The following is a 23,518-nucleotide window of genomic DNA, read 5'->3' on the forward strand; positions in this document are numbered from 1 at the left end:
AGCCGATGCACTGACAGAGCTACCTGCATCATGCGAGACCCCACCCACCCTGCACATGGACTGTTTTGCCCCCTCCCCTCAGGCAGGAGGCTGCGCAGCATCCGGTCGAAAACCACCAGAATGAAAAACAGCTTCTTCCCGGATGCTGTCAGGCTGCTAAACTAAACACCTCAACATTCCCTTATGGCTCTTTACGAGGTTCACTTGATGCTGTTGCACTTTAGTTGCTGTTTAGTTTTTAGTGATGTCTTTTATATTTATATACATATTTATATGTTGTTGTTTTTTAGTATACATATCTATTTATATATTTTTAATTTAGCACCTGGACCTGAGCACTGTGTTTCATTTTTTCCCACATGTTCCTTGGTGAAAGAAATGACAATAAAATGAGTTTGATAAGTTTATGCATCATGTGGTTCAATAATTAACTTTCCTGAGTGTGGTTTACACAAGTGGAACAGAGCACAGGTCCCTTTTTTAACATGAATGCAGGAAGTTATGAGTGCAGTTTTTAAAAACATTTGATAAAAAACAAGGGGTTTGGTTACAGGAAGTACATCACTTATAACCTCTTAATTTTGCTCTCAAAGTGCACCAGAACGATGCATTTGACTTAAAAATGTACAAAAAATATCTTCTGGGGGAGCATACCCCCAGACCCCGCTAAAGGGTCGGATTGAGGTCCACCTGCCATAGTCTGAAAATTATGTGGGAAACACTAAACATTAAATGTCAAATTCTCATTGGGAGCTGAGCCAGAATGTCAATATTCAACATACATTAAACATAAATGTCTTCACATTAAAATAAGTTATAAACCAAAATGAATAAATAGTACAGGCCTAGTAGGGTTGGCTATCTCACTGCCTGTATGAGAATGACTAACTGAGGGCAGAGTGCACCACTGTGTTGTTATTAACGTCATATTAGGGACACAATTAATCACCTCTTGCCCTCAATAAGCACTGATTCATCCTCTAACATAGGAAACTCAGAACTGCTTTTAAACCTGATATTTATTTAGACTGTTTCTCTCAGTCGACCTTATAGAATTAACCTCAATGATCACTTCCTCTAAACCATCAACCTGTCTTTTAGACCCGATTCCAACCAGGCTGCTTAAGGAAGTCCTTCCCTCTGTTAGTACTTCCTTATTAAATATGATCAATCTGTCTTTATTGACAGGATATGTACCACAGTCTTTTAAAGTAGCTGTCATTAAACCACTTCTTAAGAAGCCTACTCTTGATTCAGAGGTTTTAGCTAACTATAGGCCCATATCGAACCTCCCCTTTCTCTCTAAGATCCTCGAGAAAGCAGTTGCTAATCAGCTGTGTAACTTTCTAAATAATAACAGCTTATTTGAGGATTTTCAGTCTGGATTCAGAGCTCATCATAGTACAGAAACTGCACTGGTAAAAGTTACAAATGACCTCCTAACTTCATCAGACAATGGACTTCTCTCTGTCCTCGTCCTGTTAGATCTTAGTGCTGCCTTCGATACTATTGATCATCAAATCCTGTTAAAGAGACTTGAACATTTAATTGGTATTAAAGGAACAGCATTAAATTGGTTTAAATCCTATCTGTCAGATAGATTTCAGTTTGTAAATGTCAATGATAAATCCTCCATGCAAACAAAAGTAAAACACGGTGTTCCTCAGGGTTCAGTGCTTGGACCAATACTATTCTCCTTATATATGCTTCCTTTAGGAAATATTATTCGGAAACACTCAATAAATTTTCATTGTTATGCAGATGATACTCAATTATATCTATCAATAAAGCCTAATGAAATCAACCAGTTAACTAAACTACAAACATGCATCAAGGACATAAAGGCCTGGATGACCTGTAACTTCCTGCTGTTAAACTCAGAAAAAACTGAAGTTATTGTGCTTGGCCCTAAACACCTTAGAAACACATTATCCAATGATATAACTACTCTGGATGGCATTACTTTGGCCTCCAGTACTACTGTAAGGAACCTAGGAGTTATATTTGACCAAGATCTGTCCTTTAATTCCCACATAAAACAAATTTCAAGGTCTGCCTATTTTCATCTGCGTAACATTTCAAAAATCAGACACATTCTGTCTCAAAATGATGCTGAAAAACTAATCCATGCATTTGTTACTTCTAGGCTGGATTATTGTAATTCATTATTATCAGGCTGCCCTAACAAGTCTCTAAAGACTCTCCAACTGGTCCAGAATGCAGCTGCACGCGTTCTGACAAAAACTAGAAAGAGAGATCACATTACTCCTATTTTAGCTTCACTGCATTGGCTTCCCATAAAATCAAGAATAGAATTTAAAATCCTTCTCCTCACTTTTAAAGCTCTTACTGGTCAGGCTCCATCATACCTTAAAGAGCTCATAGTACCTTATGTACCTACCAGAACACTGCGCTCCCAGAACGCAGGCCTACTTGTGGTACCTAGTATCTCTAAAAGTAGAATGGGAGGCAGAGCCTTCAGTTATCAGGCTCCTCTCCTGTGGAACCATCTCCCAGATTCGGTCCGGAGGGCAGACACCCTCTCTACTTTTAAGAGTAGGCTTAAAACTTTCCTTTTTGATAGAGCTTATAGTTAGCAAGCTCCTAGTTTATGCTGCTATAGGCTTAGACTGCCGGGGGACTCCTACCCCCATGATGCACTGAGCTCCTCTCTCCTCCTCTCTCTCTCTCTCTATCCATCCATCTATATCCAATAACATTCATGTACTATTAATGCATTCAGTAACCTACACTTCTTCCCCGGAGTTGTCTGTGCTTTCTCATCTCACAGGTAATCTGGGCCTGTAGACGTCCGGATGACAGATTCCAGTCCCGGACCTTCTAGCTTCAATGTTTATTTTCAATGTGCTACTCTCTCTCTCTTCTATTCTTCCTCTCTCTCCCCTCTACCCCAACCGGTCGAGGCAGATGGCCGCCCACTTTGAGCCTGGTTCTGCCTGAGGTTTCTTCCTGTTAAAAGGGAGTTTTTTCTTGCCATTGTCGCTAAATGCTTGCTCATGTGGGAATGTTGGGTCTCTTTATAAATTAAAACTTGAAGAGTACGGTTTAGAACCTGCTCTATGTGTAAAGTGCCTTGAGATAACTTTGTTGTGATTTGGCGCTATACAAATAAAGATTGATTGATTGATTGATATCATCAAATACATATTTTCATTTCTTTCTGCTGAGACAGAAAACCCATCTGATTAAATGAAATATTAACTTTCAATACACACATCTTTGTAACTTCTGACTTTATAAATAGGAAGTTGTATTAAAAGGTAGAAATTTGTGTTCATCTGATGTGTTTTCAGTGTGCAGAAAAACATGGAAATGTATTTGATTATGATAAAAGTTACTGTCTGTTGATGAAAGGAGAACTGCAGACACACCAGGTTAAAACCATTAAAGAAGATTTCCTGATAGAAGAACTCGGCATTAGCGGCTAAACAAACAACTGTTACAACTTCAATGCAGAACTAAAACCATGAATGAAATATTAAATCCATTAACTTAAATTTTCCTCACACCCTTCATAAAGAATTGATGGTGAACTTTAAACTTTGATGGACAGAAATACACAGAGGCTGACTGTCCAAATGTTTCCCATGTTTTAATGTAGCTGCTGCTGTGATTGTTATTGGGGCAGCTGTGGTTCAGGAGGTAGAGCGGGTCGACCACTAATCTGAAGATTGGTGGTTCGATTCCTGGCTCCTCCAGTCCAGATGTTGAAGTATCCTTTGGCAAGATACCTAACCCCAAATTGCTCTTGTCATGGAAATTGTCTCAACACTTACCACAATTATGAAATAATACACAAACACTGCCAGGTTGAAGATTAAACAATTATAATTGTACAATAAGGAATCAGCATATATACAGAATGACATCAGCTCATCTCAACGAGAAAAGAGTATGCCCCAGTTTCTAACAGAACAAAGAAATCATCTGTGATTGGTTAAACATATCTGCCTATATGATTTTACCCAATAGAAGATGACCACGGAGCAGAACATATATGCATATGTACATCTTACACTCATACAGCCCCAAAACAAGTCGTAGGTCATAAATGATTCCTTGACACCTTATTGGGTCCCCACACCTATTACCTTATTTAGATATAGGCCAAGTTAAGGGAAGTACAATGGGCCTCCTAATGATAACAACACACATTCCACAGGACACACAGTGATGTCTTAGATTAAAATGATCAAACCAATCGTTGATTCTTCTTTACTTTTACACTCCCGATGATGGTAACTGCTGACATTTTCACTCTGGGAACATTTTGTTGAGAACAAGTAATGCAGCTCTCCATGTTGGCCAATCAGCAGTAATAATTAAACTGTTACATGAAGATAAAACATGAAACATCTAATCTCTAACAAAGCAGAAGAAGATCACCTTTTATCTGTTTAGTTCTCCCTTTAGCACACGTACACACACACACACACACACACATGAACACATGAACACACATTAACACAAACACACGCAAACGCACATAAACACACGCACACACAAACACACACACACACTCACAAACACACACACAAATGCACTCACAAACACGCACACACACACACACACACAAAAACACACACACAAACCCAAACACACATAAACCCAAACACACGCAAACGCACATAAACACATAGACACGCAAAAGCGCACACACACATAGAGCACATGAATAGCTTGGAGAAAAAAATCCCATATTCTGAATAAAAAATCTTTGTATTGATATTTACAATCCAGTTGATATGATCTTACATGTTATTAATCTTTACATAGTATCCAGTAACCTTCTCATGTGTGGCTTCTCACTGTTTAAACAGATAAAGCTGCCTTTTTGCAGATCCAACCGTTTTTGTCACCACAGCTCGCTGATTTCCATCCTTTTTCGTTATGGACAGAAATTGCACAGGTGCCGTTGTTAGCATGTTGTGTCATCAAGGATCTGAGGGAAGAACATAATGTTTAGATCAAGGCTGATAGATTTTATGAATCAAACTGTTTAGGAATGTGACTTTTACTTGTTAGCAGGTTCACTTCCATCGATCCACTTCCATTTCCCATTATTAGCTCTCAGTCCAATCCAGTAGCCAGCGAGTCCTGGAGTGTTCCAACTGTTAACACTGATGAATTTCTGAGGACAACAGAAAGACACTTATGAGAGATATTTAAACACTGAACTTAAATAAACACACTGTGGTCCACAGACTCAGAAAATACAGTTTCATTTAATATAGGACGTCATAAAATTCCCACAGTTTTCTCATTACCTTTTCATCTTCATTAACTATTACAGCCAAGTCTGATTTCTTTCCTCTGCAGTCCTCTCGAGCTTCTTTCCAGGTTTTCTGATCAGTATAAGTTCTAGGGTCATTGATTGCATAACAGCTGGACTGGTGTGGCAGCCAGCCATCTAGGCAAGGTTTACACTGTCTGACTGAAATAACAGAAACCAACAGACAAACAACATTACTGCATTGTGACATTAGTATTGGTTATTTTTTGACTTGAGTTATGAGATCTGAACTTACCTCCTTTTTCCGGTTTTGGGCAGTAGGTATCATAGATGTGCTGGACGACAGTAACGTTGTTCTCTATGTTTCGTATTTGTTCTGTTAAGCTGTTCTCTGTCTTCAGCTGCTGGTTTTGTGTCTCCAGCTGCTGCTTGTCCTCAGTCAGTTTCTTGGTTTCCTCAGTTAGCTTCTCGATCTTCAATTCTGAGACATTATATTTCTGTGTCAGGTTTCCAATGATGACTATCTGATCATCTTTGTCTCTCGTCAATCTTTCATTTTCTGAGCTGAGTTTGTCGTTAAGGTCTGTCAGGTTGCGATTGATCTCCAGTAGAGTTGTTTGGTTTTCTTTTAACTGCTCCAGCTCTCTTACATTATTCTCATGATAATACAAAGAAACTGCAAATAGAAAAATTTGCCTCTTAATTGATAGTAATAATGCAATTTTGGATTAGTCATGTTGCCACTGTTGGAAGCTACTTCTTGTCTGTTTAACTTCAGGTTTTTCAGACTTTTGGAAGTTACAGGCTCCTGCTGTGTTTCTAAAATGTTAAAGCTGCTGACAGACATGCAGCTAGTTGTTGTCTCATGTAATTTGATATTAGGCAGAGGGTTAGGGTTAGGGAAGTAACAAAGGATTTGTACTTCGGTACTGTACTTAAGTAGATTTTCCAGGTATCTGTACTTCTGATGACTTTTTACTTTTACTCCCTACATTTGAACACAAATATCTGTACTTTCTACTCCTTACACTGTCATAACAGACTCATTACTTCCAACATCCGTGACTTAATAAAAAGAAGACGTGCAAATAAGCGATAGAAAATCTTTTTTTTGGTGCGTGCGCCGCTCCGTGTCCCGCGGTAAGATGCCCGCTACAGGAATGAAAGTCTAACAATGTGTGCAGGAATATGACCAACACATGCTGTGCACTGTGCACAGTTTATAGAGGTCAAATTACAGATTAACGCCAGTTTAAAAACATCAACAAGTTATGCTTGGCAGTGGCAATACAGGATCTGGGGCCCCAAACAAAGATGCCCATTTGTCTGTGCACGTTGTTAACAAAAGAGGAAAACTATCCTATTTTGTTTTTTCAAGTTATCAGGAGAGGTATTGTGTATCATTGACAGTAAAAATTCATTTTACTTTTTTACTACTTAAGTACAGAATGTGAGTACTTTTGCCACCTCTGATATTAAGACACTTGACTGTAACATTAGTAGGGCGTCACAGTATTTACAGTTTAAAGTGCATCTAATCTCAATCCATTATGCCATAATTTAGTAAATAGTGATGATATTCTGTATTTTTATTGTTTATAAATCCAACAACGTGTTCGTTCATCTGTAAATCTTATCGTCTTTAAACCAGTGGACACTGGACGTTATCACCACCAGGACGTTATCTCAAAAACTGAAGTGTCCATGTTTATTGAGAAAGCTAACTGCACCTTTGTATGGAGTTACTTTTGTGTTTTTATTATACAATCAAACAGAATAGGTGTACAATCAAAATGAGATTTGAGAGCAAAACTATCGACACTGCATTAAACAAAGTAAAATAAATGAGTGATCAAAATGCAAATAAAAAGTTTTTATTTGTGAAGTCAATAGTTTGGATCCTCAAACAAAAGTTTTTGATTCATATTTTAATCACAAATGTATTTTACTTAAATTTTTTGATTGCATAGTGGATAGTTTTGCTCTTATATTCTTTCTGTTTTTTGATTTTGAACACCTATTCTGTTCTGTACCTCCATAACTGTGTGGTTCAATTATTTGTTTTTAATGGGTTTTGGAAAACAATAGAAACATATGGCACAGAGAGAATAAGATATATCAGGTTCTAAATAGAAAAGTAATTCTTGTAAGTAGGATCATTTGTTGTTGTTGTTGTTTTTCTTTTCATTGGATTTATTGACAAGAAAAATCTTCTTATCCTTATCTTAAAATCCTTTCTAAGCATACCTTTTTATTTTGCACTTCAAACAACCAGCCAACCTCTGCTATTTGTGGCTAATGTCTTTTATGTACAAATCCTCTACAAACTTTCAAAAAAATAAGACTGATAATATCATCAAATAGAGGTTACAGAAGAAAACTGGTGCTATTTGAATGTCTGTCTTATGTCTAAGTCTGAGTTCATGTGTGGACTGTCTGTTTTGTATACTTACAGTAGACACTGACTGCTATGGTGCCGAACAGCAAAATTACACAAAAAATCACCAAACAGCAAGCCATCAGCTGATAGTGGCGATGTTTGTTGGTGGCTTTCTGGTCTGGCAACAATACTGAGAAAACAAACAAGAAAATAAACAAGGAAGTCAAATAATATTCATAGTTCATGCTCTCAGGATCATTACTATACTGCCATCTAGTGGTTTCATATGAGAGGTTCATCCTAAATAAAATCTTGTTGAAAGGGTGAGGAGAAAAGTGACAGTGGGGACAAAGGTTTCCCCCTTAAATGTTCCTTACATTTCCTACAATGCCTTCAGGGTTACTGATGTTACTGCTGATGTTAAAGTAGTGATAGTAGTTGCAGCAGTACTAAAGGCACTACTAGAAATGTTCCCAGTAGCAGTAATATGGAAATGTTGCTTACATTGTTTTTGAACTTACCATTTGTGTCAGCTGCTTTTTCTGGTTTTCTCTGCGGCACCTTCACCTCATCGTACACAGTTTCTTCCTCTTTTTGAGCTGAAAGATTGAAGGACATAATGTCATGGTTTATTACTGCATAGTGTTCATGGTCTTTTAAAAGCCTATTCTATTCCTATTTTTTACCTTTTTGTTTGTGATTAATGTTATCCCAAAATCGTATCTTTTAAGATTACAAGGCCTTCAGTATCTTCCCTGGAATAACAGCTGTTGACCCTCAAACAGCTTTAAAACTATGTGCTAAAACCCAAGATGATGAAATCAGACTTTCACAGTTAGTGGATCATATATAAAAGAGGAAACTGCCTTTCATGAGAAAATACTTTACAAAGATCTATTTCATTACACATTTTTGTGACTGTTTTAGGCAGCTGTGATCTCGGTGGAATTTCCGTATGTTTAACACATAAAAATGATCAGCTTTGACTAATAATTTATCTGAATTACTCTCTCTCTCCCTATGATTATACAAATATAAGATGAGAGAAACATTCTCGCTGCAGCAGATGAAAACTCTGCACATACATCGTTCTGCACAGTGAAGCTCAAACATGCAAGTGAAGCAACGTTTAGCAAAACACATTTTTAAGTGTAGGGGGACTTTAAACCAAAGACATCGAGTGTGTAATAAGGAAACTGTAGCTGTGAATAAGCATGACATTTTACAGTTCCTGACAGAGGCGGACTGCACATCAGTCCACCGGGACAATTCCTGGTGGACTGATGGTCCTTCTGGCCTGACTTGAACAGTCATCATCACCAGCAACAATATAGCAAGCAAGAATGAGTTGCCGGATGCCCCGACCAATCAAATCCACTTATCTGGCGTACGTAATCACAAAAAGGAAAGGTGGAGCAGAGAGAGAGAGGGACAGAAAATGCAAAGCCCTTGCCACTGATGCAGCTAAATATTGTAAAATAAGTGACATGTTCACCAGGAGGGCAGGTCAGTCAAGAAGGTTATAGCTTTCGTTTATATCATCATCATCACATCCTTTACAGTAGTATTTTTCATCATTTGGATTCTTCTTTCATTGAGATTGTGTTGTTAAATTAGTGAGTTAAGTTGTTGACAACTCTCCACCACTGCCTGTCTGTGTCTCAGCTGTACACAGGCTGAGAGAGGAGAGGAGCAGTTAACGTTAGTCTCTGCTGCAGTTTGCTGTCATTAATAGTCTTTACTTTTCAGGACTGAAGGGAGGACTGAAATGGGTTTTTTCAGTGTTCACCCATTGCTATAACATTTGAATACAGGGTTTTCAATGAAAATCCTGTATTCAAATGGAGGACTTACTGGTCACTTCCAAATTTCTTTTAACCGTTATATCAACAAATAGGGTTAGAATACAAAATTAGAAGTCTGCATGAAAAGGTTGGCCTGGAATGGCGTCAAATTTCCGGCTTGAATTATTATCCCAGTCCACCACTCGTTCCTGATATGTTTCTAATGCAAAGTACACACAAAATGTAGCCTTCCGTACCTTCATTTAAATGAATTTATTTGTTTTTAAATGATATTGCACATTAACCCGAGTCCTCCAGGTTTTAAAATGACAATTCCTGTGCTGCTTTCTTACTCTGTACTCAGTCCACATGATAAATGACGAGACGATTTTTTTCACTTACAGGTTTTTTTCACTTATAGGATAACAAAGATTTAAACTGTCTTAATTTTAATCTTTTAATCCATAAAGATTCCAAATAACTTTCTTTCCAGTATTATTTTAACAACATGTCTGTACTAATCTACATTTGAGGAAGATCACCAAAATAAGAACTAAACAAAAAAGAAAACAGCATTTGAACCATATAATGTTCTTGATTTAAGAAAATCGAAGCCTACCTTGAGGTCGGGAGTTGGTCCTAGTTTTAAATACAACTGAAGCATAGTTAATCTCCTCTTCCATCTTTACAGTCTGTCTGTTGAGCTCGGTCTAACTCGTAGACAGACTGTCACTGTAATTAAGCCACAGAGCAACCTAAGAACAGAAGTGCCTGTTTCCTTTGCTGATCACTCGCAACTTTAAAATAAACCACTTCTGCTTTTGGTTGAGAAAATAATTTGCATGCATGACTGGCCTGGATATGAGCCTTAAACCATACACACTGTGTTCCTGTAATATGCAAGGATAATCTTCAAATTAAAGAAAGAATTATGAACACTGCACTCAGGAAGAAGGTTTAACTTTGGACCTTTGATGTTTACTTAGTATGGAAACTCAATTCATGGTGTTCTCACAACAACCAAATGAACTGGTGGGTTTGACACCTCTGTCCTATGAAATTAGGGTGTTAAACTGGGGTCTGTAACTTATATATATATATATATATATATATATATATATATATATATATATATATATATATATATATATATATATATATATATACACACACACACACACACACACACACACACACACACACACACACACAGCCCTTGCTCTTACCGTGAGACTGCACCACTATGAACTAGTTTTGTACGTGTTTGTCTGCTTTGTTCGGCCAAGTTTTATATTCAGTAGATTCGGTCCCTGGTTCAGCTACTTTTGTTTTAGAGAGATAATGGTTTTGTTAGTACTTATATAGCAAATCATAACTCTGATATTCCCTTTTTTCATTCATTTGTATCTGTATTTTTGCCCACTTATGCCAATTCATGTCCTGTTTGTGTAATATTTATGATTTGGCAATATTTATCTCTAGGTTGAGGTCTAGTTGAACTTTTCAACTTAAATCTTTAATCAAAATTTATAAAAACAAAGAGAAATGAACTCTCCTTCCTGGTCAAGAGCAAGAGATCTTGACAAATGATAGCCACTGTCATATACATTCAACATCCTCTTTTAAAGCAGCCAAACTCATCACATTGACCTTAAAGTCCGTGTAAAGTAAGAATAAATATGTGTTTTGAGTTTGACATACCACAGAAAAGTGTGTTGTTAACCACTCTGCCAAATTTGAATGATTAAAAAAATCGCCAAATATGTGAAATTAGGCCTAATCCCCTGCTAGCTCGGTGGCTGTGTATGTTGGCTCCGGGTTTTACTGTCGACAATAAAACTCTAACTGCATTCAGCTGGATGATTCCTGGTGATTTTTGGAACTTCAACATTTTTCGAACGACGAAATAATTAGAGACTACACAACACAGTAAAGAAACCACTTCCTTGAAAGTTTTAAAAGATGTTGTGAAGGCTTTAGATTCCAAGAATTACTGTGCTGCACTTTTCATTGGTATTGTCTGGGGTAATTGACACCATTGACCACGACTTATGTCAGAGGTTTCAGACATAGGCCTGTCAGATGAAGCTGTTGGCTCCTTCTCTAAATGACCTCTCTAACTGTAAGCAATGTGTGCAGCTCAGTGGTCTCTCCTCCAGCTTTCTTTACGCCGCCAAAGGTGTACCACAATGTTCAGTTTTACTTCACTTTAATTCACTCTTTTCACCATCTAAGTCAATAATCTGTACATCTTTATGCCGATGATACTGTTGTCTATGTTGTCAGCTAAAGCGTTGGCATTTGGTGTTGATATGTTTATGGAATTTGGCAGAAGAGTACAGACACACTTTGCACTATGTGGTTCAAAAATTAACTTTTCTGAGTGTGGTTTACAAAAGTGGAACACAGCACAGATGCCTTTTTTTATATGAATGCAGGAAGTTATGAGTGCAGTTAGAATATATTTCTTGACCTTTAGGACCAACCTCTTAGTAACATATAGCAAATAAAGTGTTTCTCCAAACCCAAATGCTACAGGAAAAGGTTGCTTCCTTTTTCTGATAACACGTCTGTGTCAAACTAAGTTTCATACCATATTATTGAAATGTCATCATCAGAGTCAGTTTTTTTTTTTTTATTGTCAAATATTTTCTATGACCTATCATGTTTTTAAAAGCATTTATTCAGGCATTTTTGTAATGTGATTGTGCCAGTAAGAGAAAACAAGAAATGAGTGATGATATACAACAAAGTTTCCTGGCTAGAAACAGAGGTGTTGCGATTACATGCTCAGCCACACACCCTTTTTTCATGTGATTTAAATGACTGTAATTTTGCTTTTTTCATTCAGTATAAAGTATTGGTCTAATCTGATGTTTTAAGGAATTATACAAAGCACTTTTAATTGCATCTGTGTGTGAAGTGTGGCCTCTCCTATTGAGATTTGCTGTGATATCAGTACTATATCTAAAGCTCTTGCTGCTTGTTGGCTGTGACTGTCAGAGATCCACTGTCTGTTCTGTTAAGTGTGGTTTTATGATGTCTTCTTTGCTGTTAATGATGATTGAATTGCTTTATGTGAAATGCATCCACTTTCTGTTCAGCAGTGGGTTTTCCCCAGAAAAAGTAGCAGTGATGAAAGAGTTAACCTCAGAGATTACCTCACTGCCTCTCTCTGCCCTTTCCCATCTCTTTCAGCCCTCCTCCATCTCATCTCCCCTTCGCCCTCCCTCCCTCTCTCTCTCTCTCTCTCTCTCTCTCTCTACTGCTCCACTCTCTCCCTGTCCATCCACCCTACCTCATCTCCTCTCCCCTCCCTCTGTAGAATCCAGTCCCCTCCCTCCCTCTTCATCCCTCCTCCCCTATTGTCAGTCTGCCCAGCCCCTTCATTAACTTCAGTATGAAAGCCTCTTGCTGGCAGTCAGACCACCAGAGCCTCACAGGAGCTTCTCTCACTCAAAAAACTCACACACAGACCACAACATTGGCCTGGACACAGCGATACAGTTGGCTGCTAAATCATAATTGGTGTACTTCTGAGTGAGGCCTCAGTTTGCCAAATCTCTCTTATCTAAACATTGACATGGAGCTCCACAGAGTGCATCAACCGTTCTACCACAGCCACCTGGGTGACGAGAAGCACCAAATGCTGAACCTGAACCAACGCCTGGAGACCTACTTGAGCCAGGTCAAACTCCTGGAGGAGGAAAATGCGCACCTTGCAAAGGAGATCCAAGCTCTGAGACACAGTAATCATGGAGCCTTGTCGCACAGGAAGAGTCTGGAGGAAGAACTGCGTCAGGCAAGACTGGAGGTGGATGCAGCCTGGAAAGACCGAGTCTACACAGAGGTGGAGGTTGGAAAGCTGACTGAGGAGCTCCAAACCCTGGACTTGCAAAGGCAGAAGGTGGCTCAGGCCCGGGTGGATGCCAATAAAAAGTCTGAGAAAAGCAGGCAGGAGCTGGAAGAGGAGCACAGGGCACAAATCTGGCTTAAGCAGAAGGTTAGTCAGCTGGAGCATGAGATGACGCACCTAATTCAAACCCACCAGGACAATGTGGCCCACTTGGAGGCCAAAATTACCCATTCCAGAGCCACAGTGCCAACCACATTTGTTCAAAGGGGCAACCTGACACCAAACCTCCTACAGCTGGATCAGGAGTACTCCCAGAGGGCCAACAGGGCATGGCAGGAGACAGAAGAGGCCCATCAGGGCCAGTTAGCTTGGCTAGAGGAGTCGCTTAACCAGGCCAGAAGCCGTTTGATGCAAGTGGGCCAGGAGAAGAGTGAGAGTCAGCTAAAGCTCCGAGCCCTGGAGAAGGAGATCGCCTCAGCCCAAGATGTCAGGATGCATCTGGAGAAGACTGCATTCCAACAGAGAGACAAACACAGCCTGGAGATCCAGCAGCTGCAGGTGAGAGCAAAACACCCATACCTGCTACAGATCATATTCTTTATCCTATTAAAATCATGTGTCCAATATTACTTTGATTTTGGCAGTGAGCAAAATATAACTGATCAGATTCCACTGGGGTGTCTTGCACCAATAATACCTAAATATATTTGTTTATGCAGGGATGTGAACAAGAGAAAAGCAAGCACATCTCTTAAGTTTGTGGATTGATACATTTGATGATACATACAGTATATAGCATAGTGGTATGGTATATTTCTGTCCACTACAGAAGCTCTGACATTTGAATTATTGTTGAATTATTTTTCACAGCTTCTCTAAAACAAAACAAAAACACACAAAACCCAAAAGTTATTTTGCTGTTGCCTTAGAAACAGTGAGTCATCTTTTTCATAGCCTGACATGTCACAAATAGACACAGTCTAAAATCATGCAGTGACAAACCACACTGGTATGTGAACAGTTGATAATCATCACCTGCAAGACAGTGGTGAGAGAGGCGGAACAAAATGTAGACATGTCAGTTACCTACATGACCTTAGAAATGACTGGTCAGGTCTTTAAAGATCAAATATTCGATCACCAGACAATGTTTTTGTCCTGCTACAAACTTGTGTACTTTTTATATCGAATTTATTGGCCAATATTCAAGGCAACATGCCAGATGCACTACTGAAAGCTTAAAAAACATTTGTGAGTTATTCCCTCAGGGGCTTTCCCTCCTCCGTATTTTTATCTAATACTCTAATGGATTGAAACATGTGGGTCTGGCAATGCCTGTGGGACTACACATTTATAGGTTGGGTCTTTGGGAATTAGTTCTGGGTCACAGTGACATCCAAGAGGTGTGGCACCCAAATCAAGCACAATTCTGATCCTGGACAACTGGCAACACAGCTTCCTGGATTGTAATCATGTGCAAGGCTAATAAACTACGGTGACAAGTCAACCCTAAAAATACAAACCTATGCAACTAGACTGTAACAGCATCACTGTTCACCAAAACTACTCAGTGAATCAGCACATTTATATGAAAGATTGCATCCAACATTGAAATAAGCCAGAGAACTCAACAGACTGCAACACAAACAAAGCTGAAATGTTTATTTTCTACTTAATGTACTACTCCTTGTGAATGCTTTCAAACCTTTTTTTAAACCTCTTCCTTTTCCTGCTTTGCTTCCTGTTTTGGCAGGACCACTTGGAGGGCCTGGAGGCAGAGAAAGGGGAGCTGGGCCAGCAGATTGATTGTCTCCTCCTGAAGAACAGAGACCTGCTGCAGCAGAAGATGTCTCTGGGCATGGAGGTCTCCACATACAGGTATGCTCCAGGGCACCTTGAATAAAGACATTTGTCACTAAATGCTTGACAGAAAACCAAGAATAGATATAAAGGACCATCAATCATTCCATATAGCTTCATGCTGGGAAGTCTATCACAGCATGCATTAGGGATAAAAATAATTAATCACAGACAGAAGTCACCATCTGCGCTTTCAGACTATTTAGAATTATACAAATTGATCCACGGCTGATCGATACTGAGAAAATCTGTTCAAGATTTCACTCCAAAATATACTTCAATCTATTTGTGTTGTGAAAACAAAAGTAAGATGGGCAGTTCAGTATCAGTGTATGTGTGTTAAATATGGAGCTAAAGTCTGTATGCAGGGGAACCTACCAACATCTGTAGAGCTGAATAATTAATATGTTGTTAGTAGTCAGTAAATTCAGTATATAAAAAGAAATGTAAAACAAGAGTTTGTGATTTTAGGGGCAGTTATGTGTCATGTTTGCAGTGTAGAGAGCAAGTTTTGTTCTGTATTTATTCACTAGACCATGACAAGCCTCAGATTGAGAGTTTTAGTTGTTGTAACAAACACAAGCAACAGCACATACAAACAGGCCAAAGGCTGAGCTGCAAAAAGGCTGAGAGCAAAACTATTTACAGTCAAATGTATTCAGGAAGTGACAGAATACAGAAACCGTGCCTCAGTAAGGCAACTAAAAATATTTCAGTACTGATGCCTGATAAATAACGATGTATCAAAAGACATCATCGTAAGACACTTCAGATCATTTATCATACCCCTACTACTTTTTGGATTTGCTTCAATTTGACATGTTTTGCTTCTGCAAACTGAATTTACTGCAACAGAAAAGATGCTTGCAAGATGTCCACCTTGCATTGCATTACTTCACTGTGTCGCAATTTAACGGTTGCCCTAACAACAGAACAGAGCAGAGTCTCAATGACGCAGATTGTCCCAGTATGAAGCATTATTCACATTGTTTTTCAAGGGAAACACATGTAGGATTTGTTTTTTTTGTTGTTGTTAAATCCAGATCTTGACTGTGTTTAAACCTGTCAGCGTTGCAACCTGTTCTTCTGTCATTTCCGGTGATCAGTGGGTGAAAAAACATCTATTATAATACGACTACTGTTTTGATTACATGTAAAATGAAACAAATGAATGAGTATTGAAAGAGAAGTGTTCTGTTTTGTGTGGATGTTGACTTTTCATGATAAGATGGTATTTATTGAGCGTTCAAAAGAAAAAGTGAAAAAAAAGAGGAACTTTGACTTCACACTGTAAAAGCAGTAGCACCTCACAGGGGTGGTTGATCTAAGGAACTAAGTTATGAGATAAATGTTGCGTTAAGTGTTGATTTCAACATGCTGAAAGGCAAATGAAGCACACCACACACTTTCGATATTTGCAATTGCCTCCTCACTCTGAATGTCAAGTCATGTCTTCTCCTAATTCAGTTTTCAAACATTCTTTGTCTTTATTACCAACATACGAAGAAAATGATCAATATTGTGGTCGTTTTCACATGGTAATCAATCACGCTAAGCTCCAAAATCTTGCTCAGCTATTGATTTTTGCTCCCTCAAACACAAATGATAAGATGTACTTAAAGGACTGCTCTTATTTGGGGAAATTTGGTACTTTATATTTGGACATATTTTTACACTGTTCAGCTGATAAATAGATGTATTGGTAACTACGAAAGTATCAGGATACTCCTTAGAAGGTTAGAAAATTTCTCATTGTTTCTAGTGCTTGTGTTCTCAGCAAAGCTAAACATGAAATGGATATGGACTAAACTTGCTGTGTTCCTTTCACAGAAATGACATTAGAATCAGATTTTTGCCTTCAAACTGAAGTTGCATTGTTGACGCTTACATGCCTCAGGATCTGATATTGTTGAAATATCGGTATGATCAGTAAACAGTATGGATATGTATTTATTGCCCACAGCAAATATCACATACAATATAAGAATGTGAAGGAATCTTTAAAAACAAGGTGGTTGAAACCCCCAAATGAATCCAGCTGGGCTATCATCACGACCATGTCAACTCTGATTTAGATGGTGTGTTTAACCCTTTCAAACACTGCTGCTCAGAAACAGCACAGACCACCGATCTTCCATCAGTGAGAGAAGCTGACAAATAAAAGGCTGTGCAGCCGTCTGGAAAAAAGGTCACCACACTGAAACAGCAGCCTCTGTTGTCTTGGACAGAGTGACTTATGCATTATAGAGCTCTATAGTGGCGTCTCCTTTCTCCCTCTCCCCCCTCCTCAAAATATTGACCTTCCCTCGTCAGTGAGAAGCTACCAATTTATGAGCTATGGGAGTCTAGAATAACAGCAGAGTGGAGTAAGGGGGGGACAGGGGGCAAAACTAGAGGACAATTTCCAATGTCATTTTCGGTGCATGAAACTACCAAGGTGTATTGTATTATATTTAAAAATGTAATCAAACATGCAGGCCAAAAAAATAGGTAATCTGATAGACATGCAGCTAATTATAAGGGTATGTGATTGGTGTGGTCAACATGTGTGAACGGACACATTGGTATTAGTGCTGCATGGGTTGCTCATAATATCTGCTGTCATTATGTGTGTGGATGTGTGTGTGCATGCTGCAGATGGCTTCTCAATGGCAGGGCCTTTCCTTCATTACCATATCAACAAATCTCAGTCTGTTCCTGCTGCTCAAGAGCAACAAAAGTCACCCCTCGCTCATGTCCCCACCCACCGCTCTGTGAGCAGCATCATGTCGGCATTCACCCATTTACGGCTGCTCTTGATCAAAAAACATGTTTTGTTTGTATAAGATGTGCAACTTCAACTGGTTTCTTTTGTCGTCTGTCTTTGCAGAGCTTTGCTGGACAGTGAAAGCCTCGGGGGAAATATCTCTTTGTTAAATCAGCCAAGAAACATTTTCATCACAGGTAATTAAAGTAAACAGTATTCATGAATCAACACCATGCCAGAGACTAAAATGCTGCAGTGTTTATAACCCAAATATGTCACATAAATCCTCTCCTTTGTCACCACTCTCTCCGTTACATTAATAACCCCCCTTTGTAAGGCTATACTTTCAATAACTAAAAGCCGCTCAGACTGGAGGACATGTCTGTAATAGTATTAGTCTAACTGGGGAGGGGTGGTGGTGGGGGCTTGGCCAAGGGGGCTGAGCTAGGCACTTTGGGTACTGTAATGTAAGCCACCTAAGACAATCCCCAAAGGTTATTTAGCCATATGGCTCCAGTAACATAGACAACAGAGAAAGGAAATGAGGATCAATATCTCCCCATTAGTGTCCACCCTCCTTGAAAACCTATGTTTTAATAATGCTTTGTGGAGGCAGGTTCTTCACAGTATCTCTGACACGTTAAAATTACTAGAGATGATTTGAAATACCAGTCAGATATCAAATATTGTAGGATATGGACAGCATTGTTCAAATAACATGTTGGTTTAATTTGAAGCCAGTGAGTTCAAGACCCATTAATGCAAGTCACAATTATTACAGTGTGTCAGTTCTGTATTTATGACTTCTGCTCTTGTCCTCCACAGATACAGTTTTCAGTCCTCAAGGGGTTAAAAGAAATTACCAGACCCAGCTGCCTGCCAGCCACAAGACCACTTCCTTTTCATCTGTCTGTAGTATAAGAGGAAAATCGCAAGCAACAGCAACAAATGCTTCATCAGTCTGGAGTAGAAAACCCATAATCCTAACTGAAACTGCCATTATTTCAAGAAAACATGCAGATGACAACACAACAAAGTCATCAACATGGGGAACCCCTTATCCGAAAATACTGCAGGATGGAGCAATTGAAAATTTCAGACCACAGGAAGTTCATGAGAAAGTCACCTATGCTGAGCCTCTTTCACCTCCAAACGAGCAAAAGGCTCATAATGAAACATTTGTGGACCAAGAAGAGGAAAATGATTGGAACAATGTTGCTGGTGAACTTACTGAAGAAAAAACAGTAGAGTCAGTTGTCAGTTATGAGGTTGAGCCTGGCCTCAGCAGCAAGCTGCACGTCAATGATGACATTATTCAGCATCAGTTTCAAACAACACCCAGTCTTACACCATACCATGAGGGAAGGACAGAGGAGCTCTGCGGTTTTTCCGTTGAATCTGATAAGGATTGGCCTTGCCAAATGCTAGCTGCAGAGCAAGAATGGAAAGAGCCACAAGCCCAAAATGATGCATTTGTAGAGAAAGAGTACATAGACGAAAAGGTAGAGCATGTGAAAGAAGAAACCTCAGATTCTGAAACAGAGGCGGTACTCGAACCAACCTACGAATCCAGAACAAGCAGTCCACTGTCTGAATGTGAGCCTGAAGAAAGTGTTTTTAACCAAGTTACAGACTTGAGCCAAGATGAAAACATCTTGAAAGAGGAGGCATTTGAGATGAAGCAAGAAAAAAGCAGTTCCATGGTAGGAACAAATGAGATGGAGGTTGAGGATAAATTGTACCCTGATGGAGAAGAGATGGATACATATGATAGTGTGATGGAAAGGAAGGTTGATCTGAAGATGGATGATGACATAAAAAAGCATGAAACAAATAAAAAACATGCTGAACCAGAGGAAGACGTATCAGTAAGAGACGAAGGGCATAATACAAAAGAAACAAGGCAGGATTTTGCCACTAACGTGCAGCAAGATGACAACATGGCATCGTCATTGATAGACGCACAAGTAGATTACAAACAGCATGCTGCGCCAGGAGAAGAGCATTCACCACTTCCTGACGACGAAGAAGATGAAAACGATGAAGAGGATGATTCTCCAAATGTCTCAATATCGTGGAGGACCGAGGTGGAGAGTGACAGCTATGCCCTGGACAACACTCTTGCTGACCCTCGTCCTTTGATCCGATACAAGAGCGACGACACTGATGCCAATACTCAGGCTTCACACATGGACGAAAGCGAGTCCAGTGAAGGTGAACAAGAAAAGAAGGTTGGAGAGACGGGAACTGGAGAGTGGAGCGAAGACAAGTCAAAGAAATTTGGAACCATGGAAGATCTGTGCGAAGAAGTTGAAGGAGAGGCGTTGGATGAGGAATATGATCTGGGTTACGCTCATATTGAGGACAGGGATGTTGGCAATGGCATGACTGTGAGTGAGCATACTACACCAGTGAATGATGATGAAGATACAGAAGAAATGATCGAGAAAGTCGATGAGGGACAGTCAGATGAAGAATCCGAGCAGTTTGCCAACCCGATGGTACCCACGTATGTAGACTATGATGAAGAGTTGGAGACAGACAGACTTGTGGAACAGGAATTGGAAAACCTATCCACAGACAGCTACAGTGTTCGCTTTGCATTTGATGACAGTGAAGAAGTCCTACCTCTACAGGACAAGTCTGAAACGGAAATGACAGAGCAAGAAGAATCTGGCAAAACAAAAATGGAAGACATGTCTTCCTGTGTAGAGCCTCACATGACAGTAAACCATGAACTTAGATCTTCTACTGCAATTATCGATCAACAGTATGAGAACCTATATTTCAGTGAATTGTCAGTGGCAGTGCCTCAAATAGACAACCTGGCTGATGAGGAGGTCCATGATGAAGAGGAAGAAGCTGTAGATGCTCCAGAAAAAGAGGAAGAAGATGAACACAATATGTCGATGGTGACTCATGCTGATGTAACAGAAGATCAGCCTATCCTTAGTGACTTCATCAGCAGGCCTGATATGGAGGAAATAAACAACTCAGAGGATCCAAAGTCCACGCTGCATTTAACTGATCCATTCACTGATATGAAAGAGGCTACACCTGCAGAAGCATTCAGCGTGCCTCAAGAACACGTAGTGAAGGATGTTGCAGACTGTCAAGCTTATCCCGAAGTTCAAGAAACAGCAGAATGGGAAGTCCTTAAGAACCCAAGTGAGGACTTTGAAATCAGAGATCAGAATGAAGATGATGTAAACTATGATAATGCGCCGAAATCAGCTGAAAGTTATCTTCTTGATGATGGAGGCACTGATGAAGGTGCCGTGACACATGAAGAGGAGCCCCTTGAGATTTCCCCTGACAGTGTACCTGATGAAAACGACATCTTTGTGGTGAAAGACTCAACAGAACTATTGAACAAAAATGGTAACGACAGCGGCCTCCATGAGTTCTTCAGCTCTGGTGTAAACAATGATATCTGGCTGTCCTCCCTGGAGACCGGTGCCACTTTCCAACCAGATGATGCCTATAATGAAGCAGCTGAGCAAACCAATAAGAATCTAGGGTTTGGTGACAGTGTAGTTTGGGGGAATCTGGAAAATTCTAATGTGGTAAATGGGAAGTCCAGGGTGGATATTGACTCATCTAAAGAGCTGGAACATAAGAAAGAGCAGGAGGTGAAGAAGATGTTATGTGGAAATGTTAAGATGGGGTTGGTTCAATCTGAGGAGTTTGAAGTTAAGGGTGAATCCTGGTCATTTGGGGAGGAATCGTTATAAAAAAAATGTAGCGAGGGGTATAGTTAAATCAGTTTTATATCTTATCAGTGTTAGTCAGCTGAAAATGAGATTATGCTATATAATGCATTAACTATAAAACCAAATTTGTGCCTTGATGCGCACCTCAGTCAGTACGTTTACATGCAGCAAAACATTAGAATTTCTGATCGTATCATACATAGACTTTTAAAATGTTTGTAAACACCTTAGTCCGATCTACATCAGACCTACTTCAGACCATAACGGACATCTCAAAATCGGATAAGAACACCTAGATAATTTGTTCATAGTCGGCATTTTAACGCCATGTATACTCAGCAATCGTATCTAAGTCAACCGGAAGTGGCTCTTTGTTGAGAAGGCTACAGCGCCACATAGCGTAACGGAGTCAGCCGTGCTCCGGCCATTTATCCAGATTCTCTGAACGGCATGTATACTCAGACAAGTGAACCGGTCTTATTCATGTCTTTATCTGATACGATCAGAAATTCGAATTTTTTGCCGCATGTAAACGTACTGAGTGACACTAACCACCAACGTGCCAATTCTATCTGTACGGATACTGAGCACATGCCTCATTTCTGTAAACTGACATATTTGACAAAACTTTCCCCCCTTCTATTATTATTATGAAACTATTCGGTCTTTCAGTGTGCATGTTATGAAATAAGGTTTGGCATTTCTGCATGAGGGAACAGCATGAAGACAGAAGAAAGAATGTCATTTGAAAGTCTAAGTATTATTGATTGCTGCCTAATCTGATTTTACTCACTGATGGAAATCAATGACAGCAGAAGGGTAGGATTCCTTGTAGAGCTGCTGTTTCACCGTGTATCAGATAGGTAGTTTTTGTGCTGGTGAGTTATCTCATTTTACTGGACAACAATTGACTTATTTTTTATGTTTCACACATATAAAATAAATTGTTGATTGTAAAAGGTTGTTAAAGATGACATGATTTGCATAAGCAAACTATGTAATGTTTGTATTTGGTTGGTCTGTTGGTCTGTATGAAGCACATTGCTCTATTTCTTTAAATCCAATAATAAAGTTCAGTTTTACTGCGGTACATTTACAGCTCAAAATAAACTGTAGATTCATGATATAATCTTTCTCTTTGTTTGAACAGTTGTCTTATCCTGCAGCACACCTCATACATGCATTTAATTCCTTATCAAACTGACTTGACTTAAGTAAGTGACACAGCAAATACATTTTGTTTGTATTCATAAAAACTGTTAAGCTGTATTTCTCTTGGAAAGCTGAATAAAATACAGCCCACTAGTAGCTGATATATTTTGGGTGAATTGGTATTAGTGTTAGCTTTTCTTTAGTGTATCTAAATGCTGGCAACTCTGAGGCCTGAAACCATTAACTCTTACATTCCTATACAAGTCCTTAAATGCCTTTTAATGCTTGTTTAAGCCAAAGGTAACACTTAGTCTTACATGTGTCCTGTAAAGAACTATGTAATTTAGGTAATTACGTAGGTTGTAAACTTAATAATTCGTAGTGTCACAGAAAGTAACAGTTTGAAATTCATCAGCAGGCAGGCACAGTACAGAAGAATAAATTTGTCAACAGTAGATAAAATACACTGAATAAATATTCTTTTAAATGGGCCAATTAGTAAGTATTTTTACTCCTATAACCGCCCCCAAATTACGGTTCTTTCCAGGGAACGTCATTCATTAAGACATTTGATGTTTGTAAAATAAAGTGCTGGGAAAACAATAAAATCACATAAAAATAGATCATGCAATCATACCATTGCTAACAAATACCAGGAGGAGGCTTTGTCTGTAACTATGACTATGAAAACTATATGATTGTTGTGTTTAAAAGCGGTAACTGTTTTGTGGTGACTAATGAGAGAGGTCTCTAAAACTATGAACATTTTCCTT

General features: G+C 39.2%; 2 protein-coding genes across 2 annotated transcripts in view; one reads left to right on the forward strand and one right to left on the reverse strand.

Annotated features, from left to right (window-relative positions):
• The window catches only part of LOC133983968 (C-type lectin domain family 10 member A), a 93,683-nt gene extending 83,550 nt beyond the window's left edge, over positions 1-10,133 (reverse strand). Inside the window, exons 1-4 of the mRNA XM_062423184.1 lie at positions 10,038-10,133; positions 8,156-8,233; positions 7,708-7,824; positions 5,550-5,930 (exon numbers count right to left, since the gene is read on the reverse strand). Coding sequence (XP_062279168.1) covers positions 5,550-5,930; positions 7,708-7,824; positions 8,156-8,233; positions 10,038-10,101 — 640 coding nt within the window. The 5' untranslated portion in view covers positions 10,102-10,133. The remainder of the gene's footprint in view (positions 1-5,549; positions 5,931-7,707; positions 7,825-8,155; positions 8,234-10,037) is intronic.
• A 2,868-nt stretch (positions 10,134-13,001) lies between these two features.
• nes (nestin) lies at positions 13,002-22,755 on the forward strand. Its single transcript, XM_062422540.1, has 4 exons — positions 13,002-13,832; positions 15,028-15,152; positions 18,004-18,077; positions 18,706-22,755. Exons 1-4 carry the CDS (start codon positions 13,002-13,004, stop codon positions 21,612-21,614), a joined length of 3,939 nt encoding a protein of 1,312 aa, XP_062278524.1. The 3' UTR covers positions 21,615-22,755.
• The last annotated feature ends 763 nt before the right edge of the window (positions 22,756-23,518 follow it).

This window comes from Scomber scombrus, chromosome 7 (genome assembly GCF_963691925.1).
Source record: "Scomber scombrus chromosome 7, fScoSco1.1, whole genome shotgun sequence".
NCBI classification, from domain to species: Eukaryota; Metazoa; Chordata; class Actinopteri; order Scombriformes; family Scombridae; genus Scomber; species Scomber scombrus.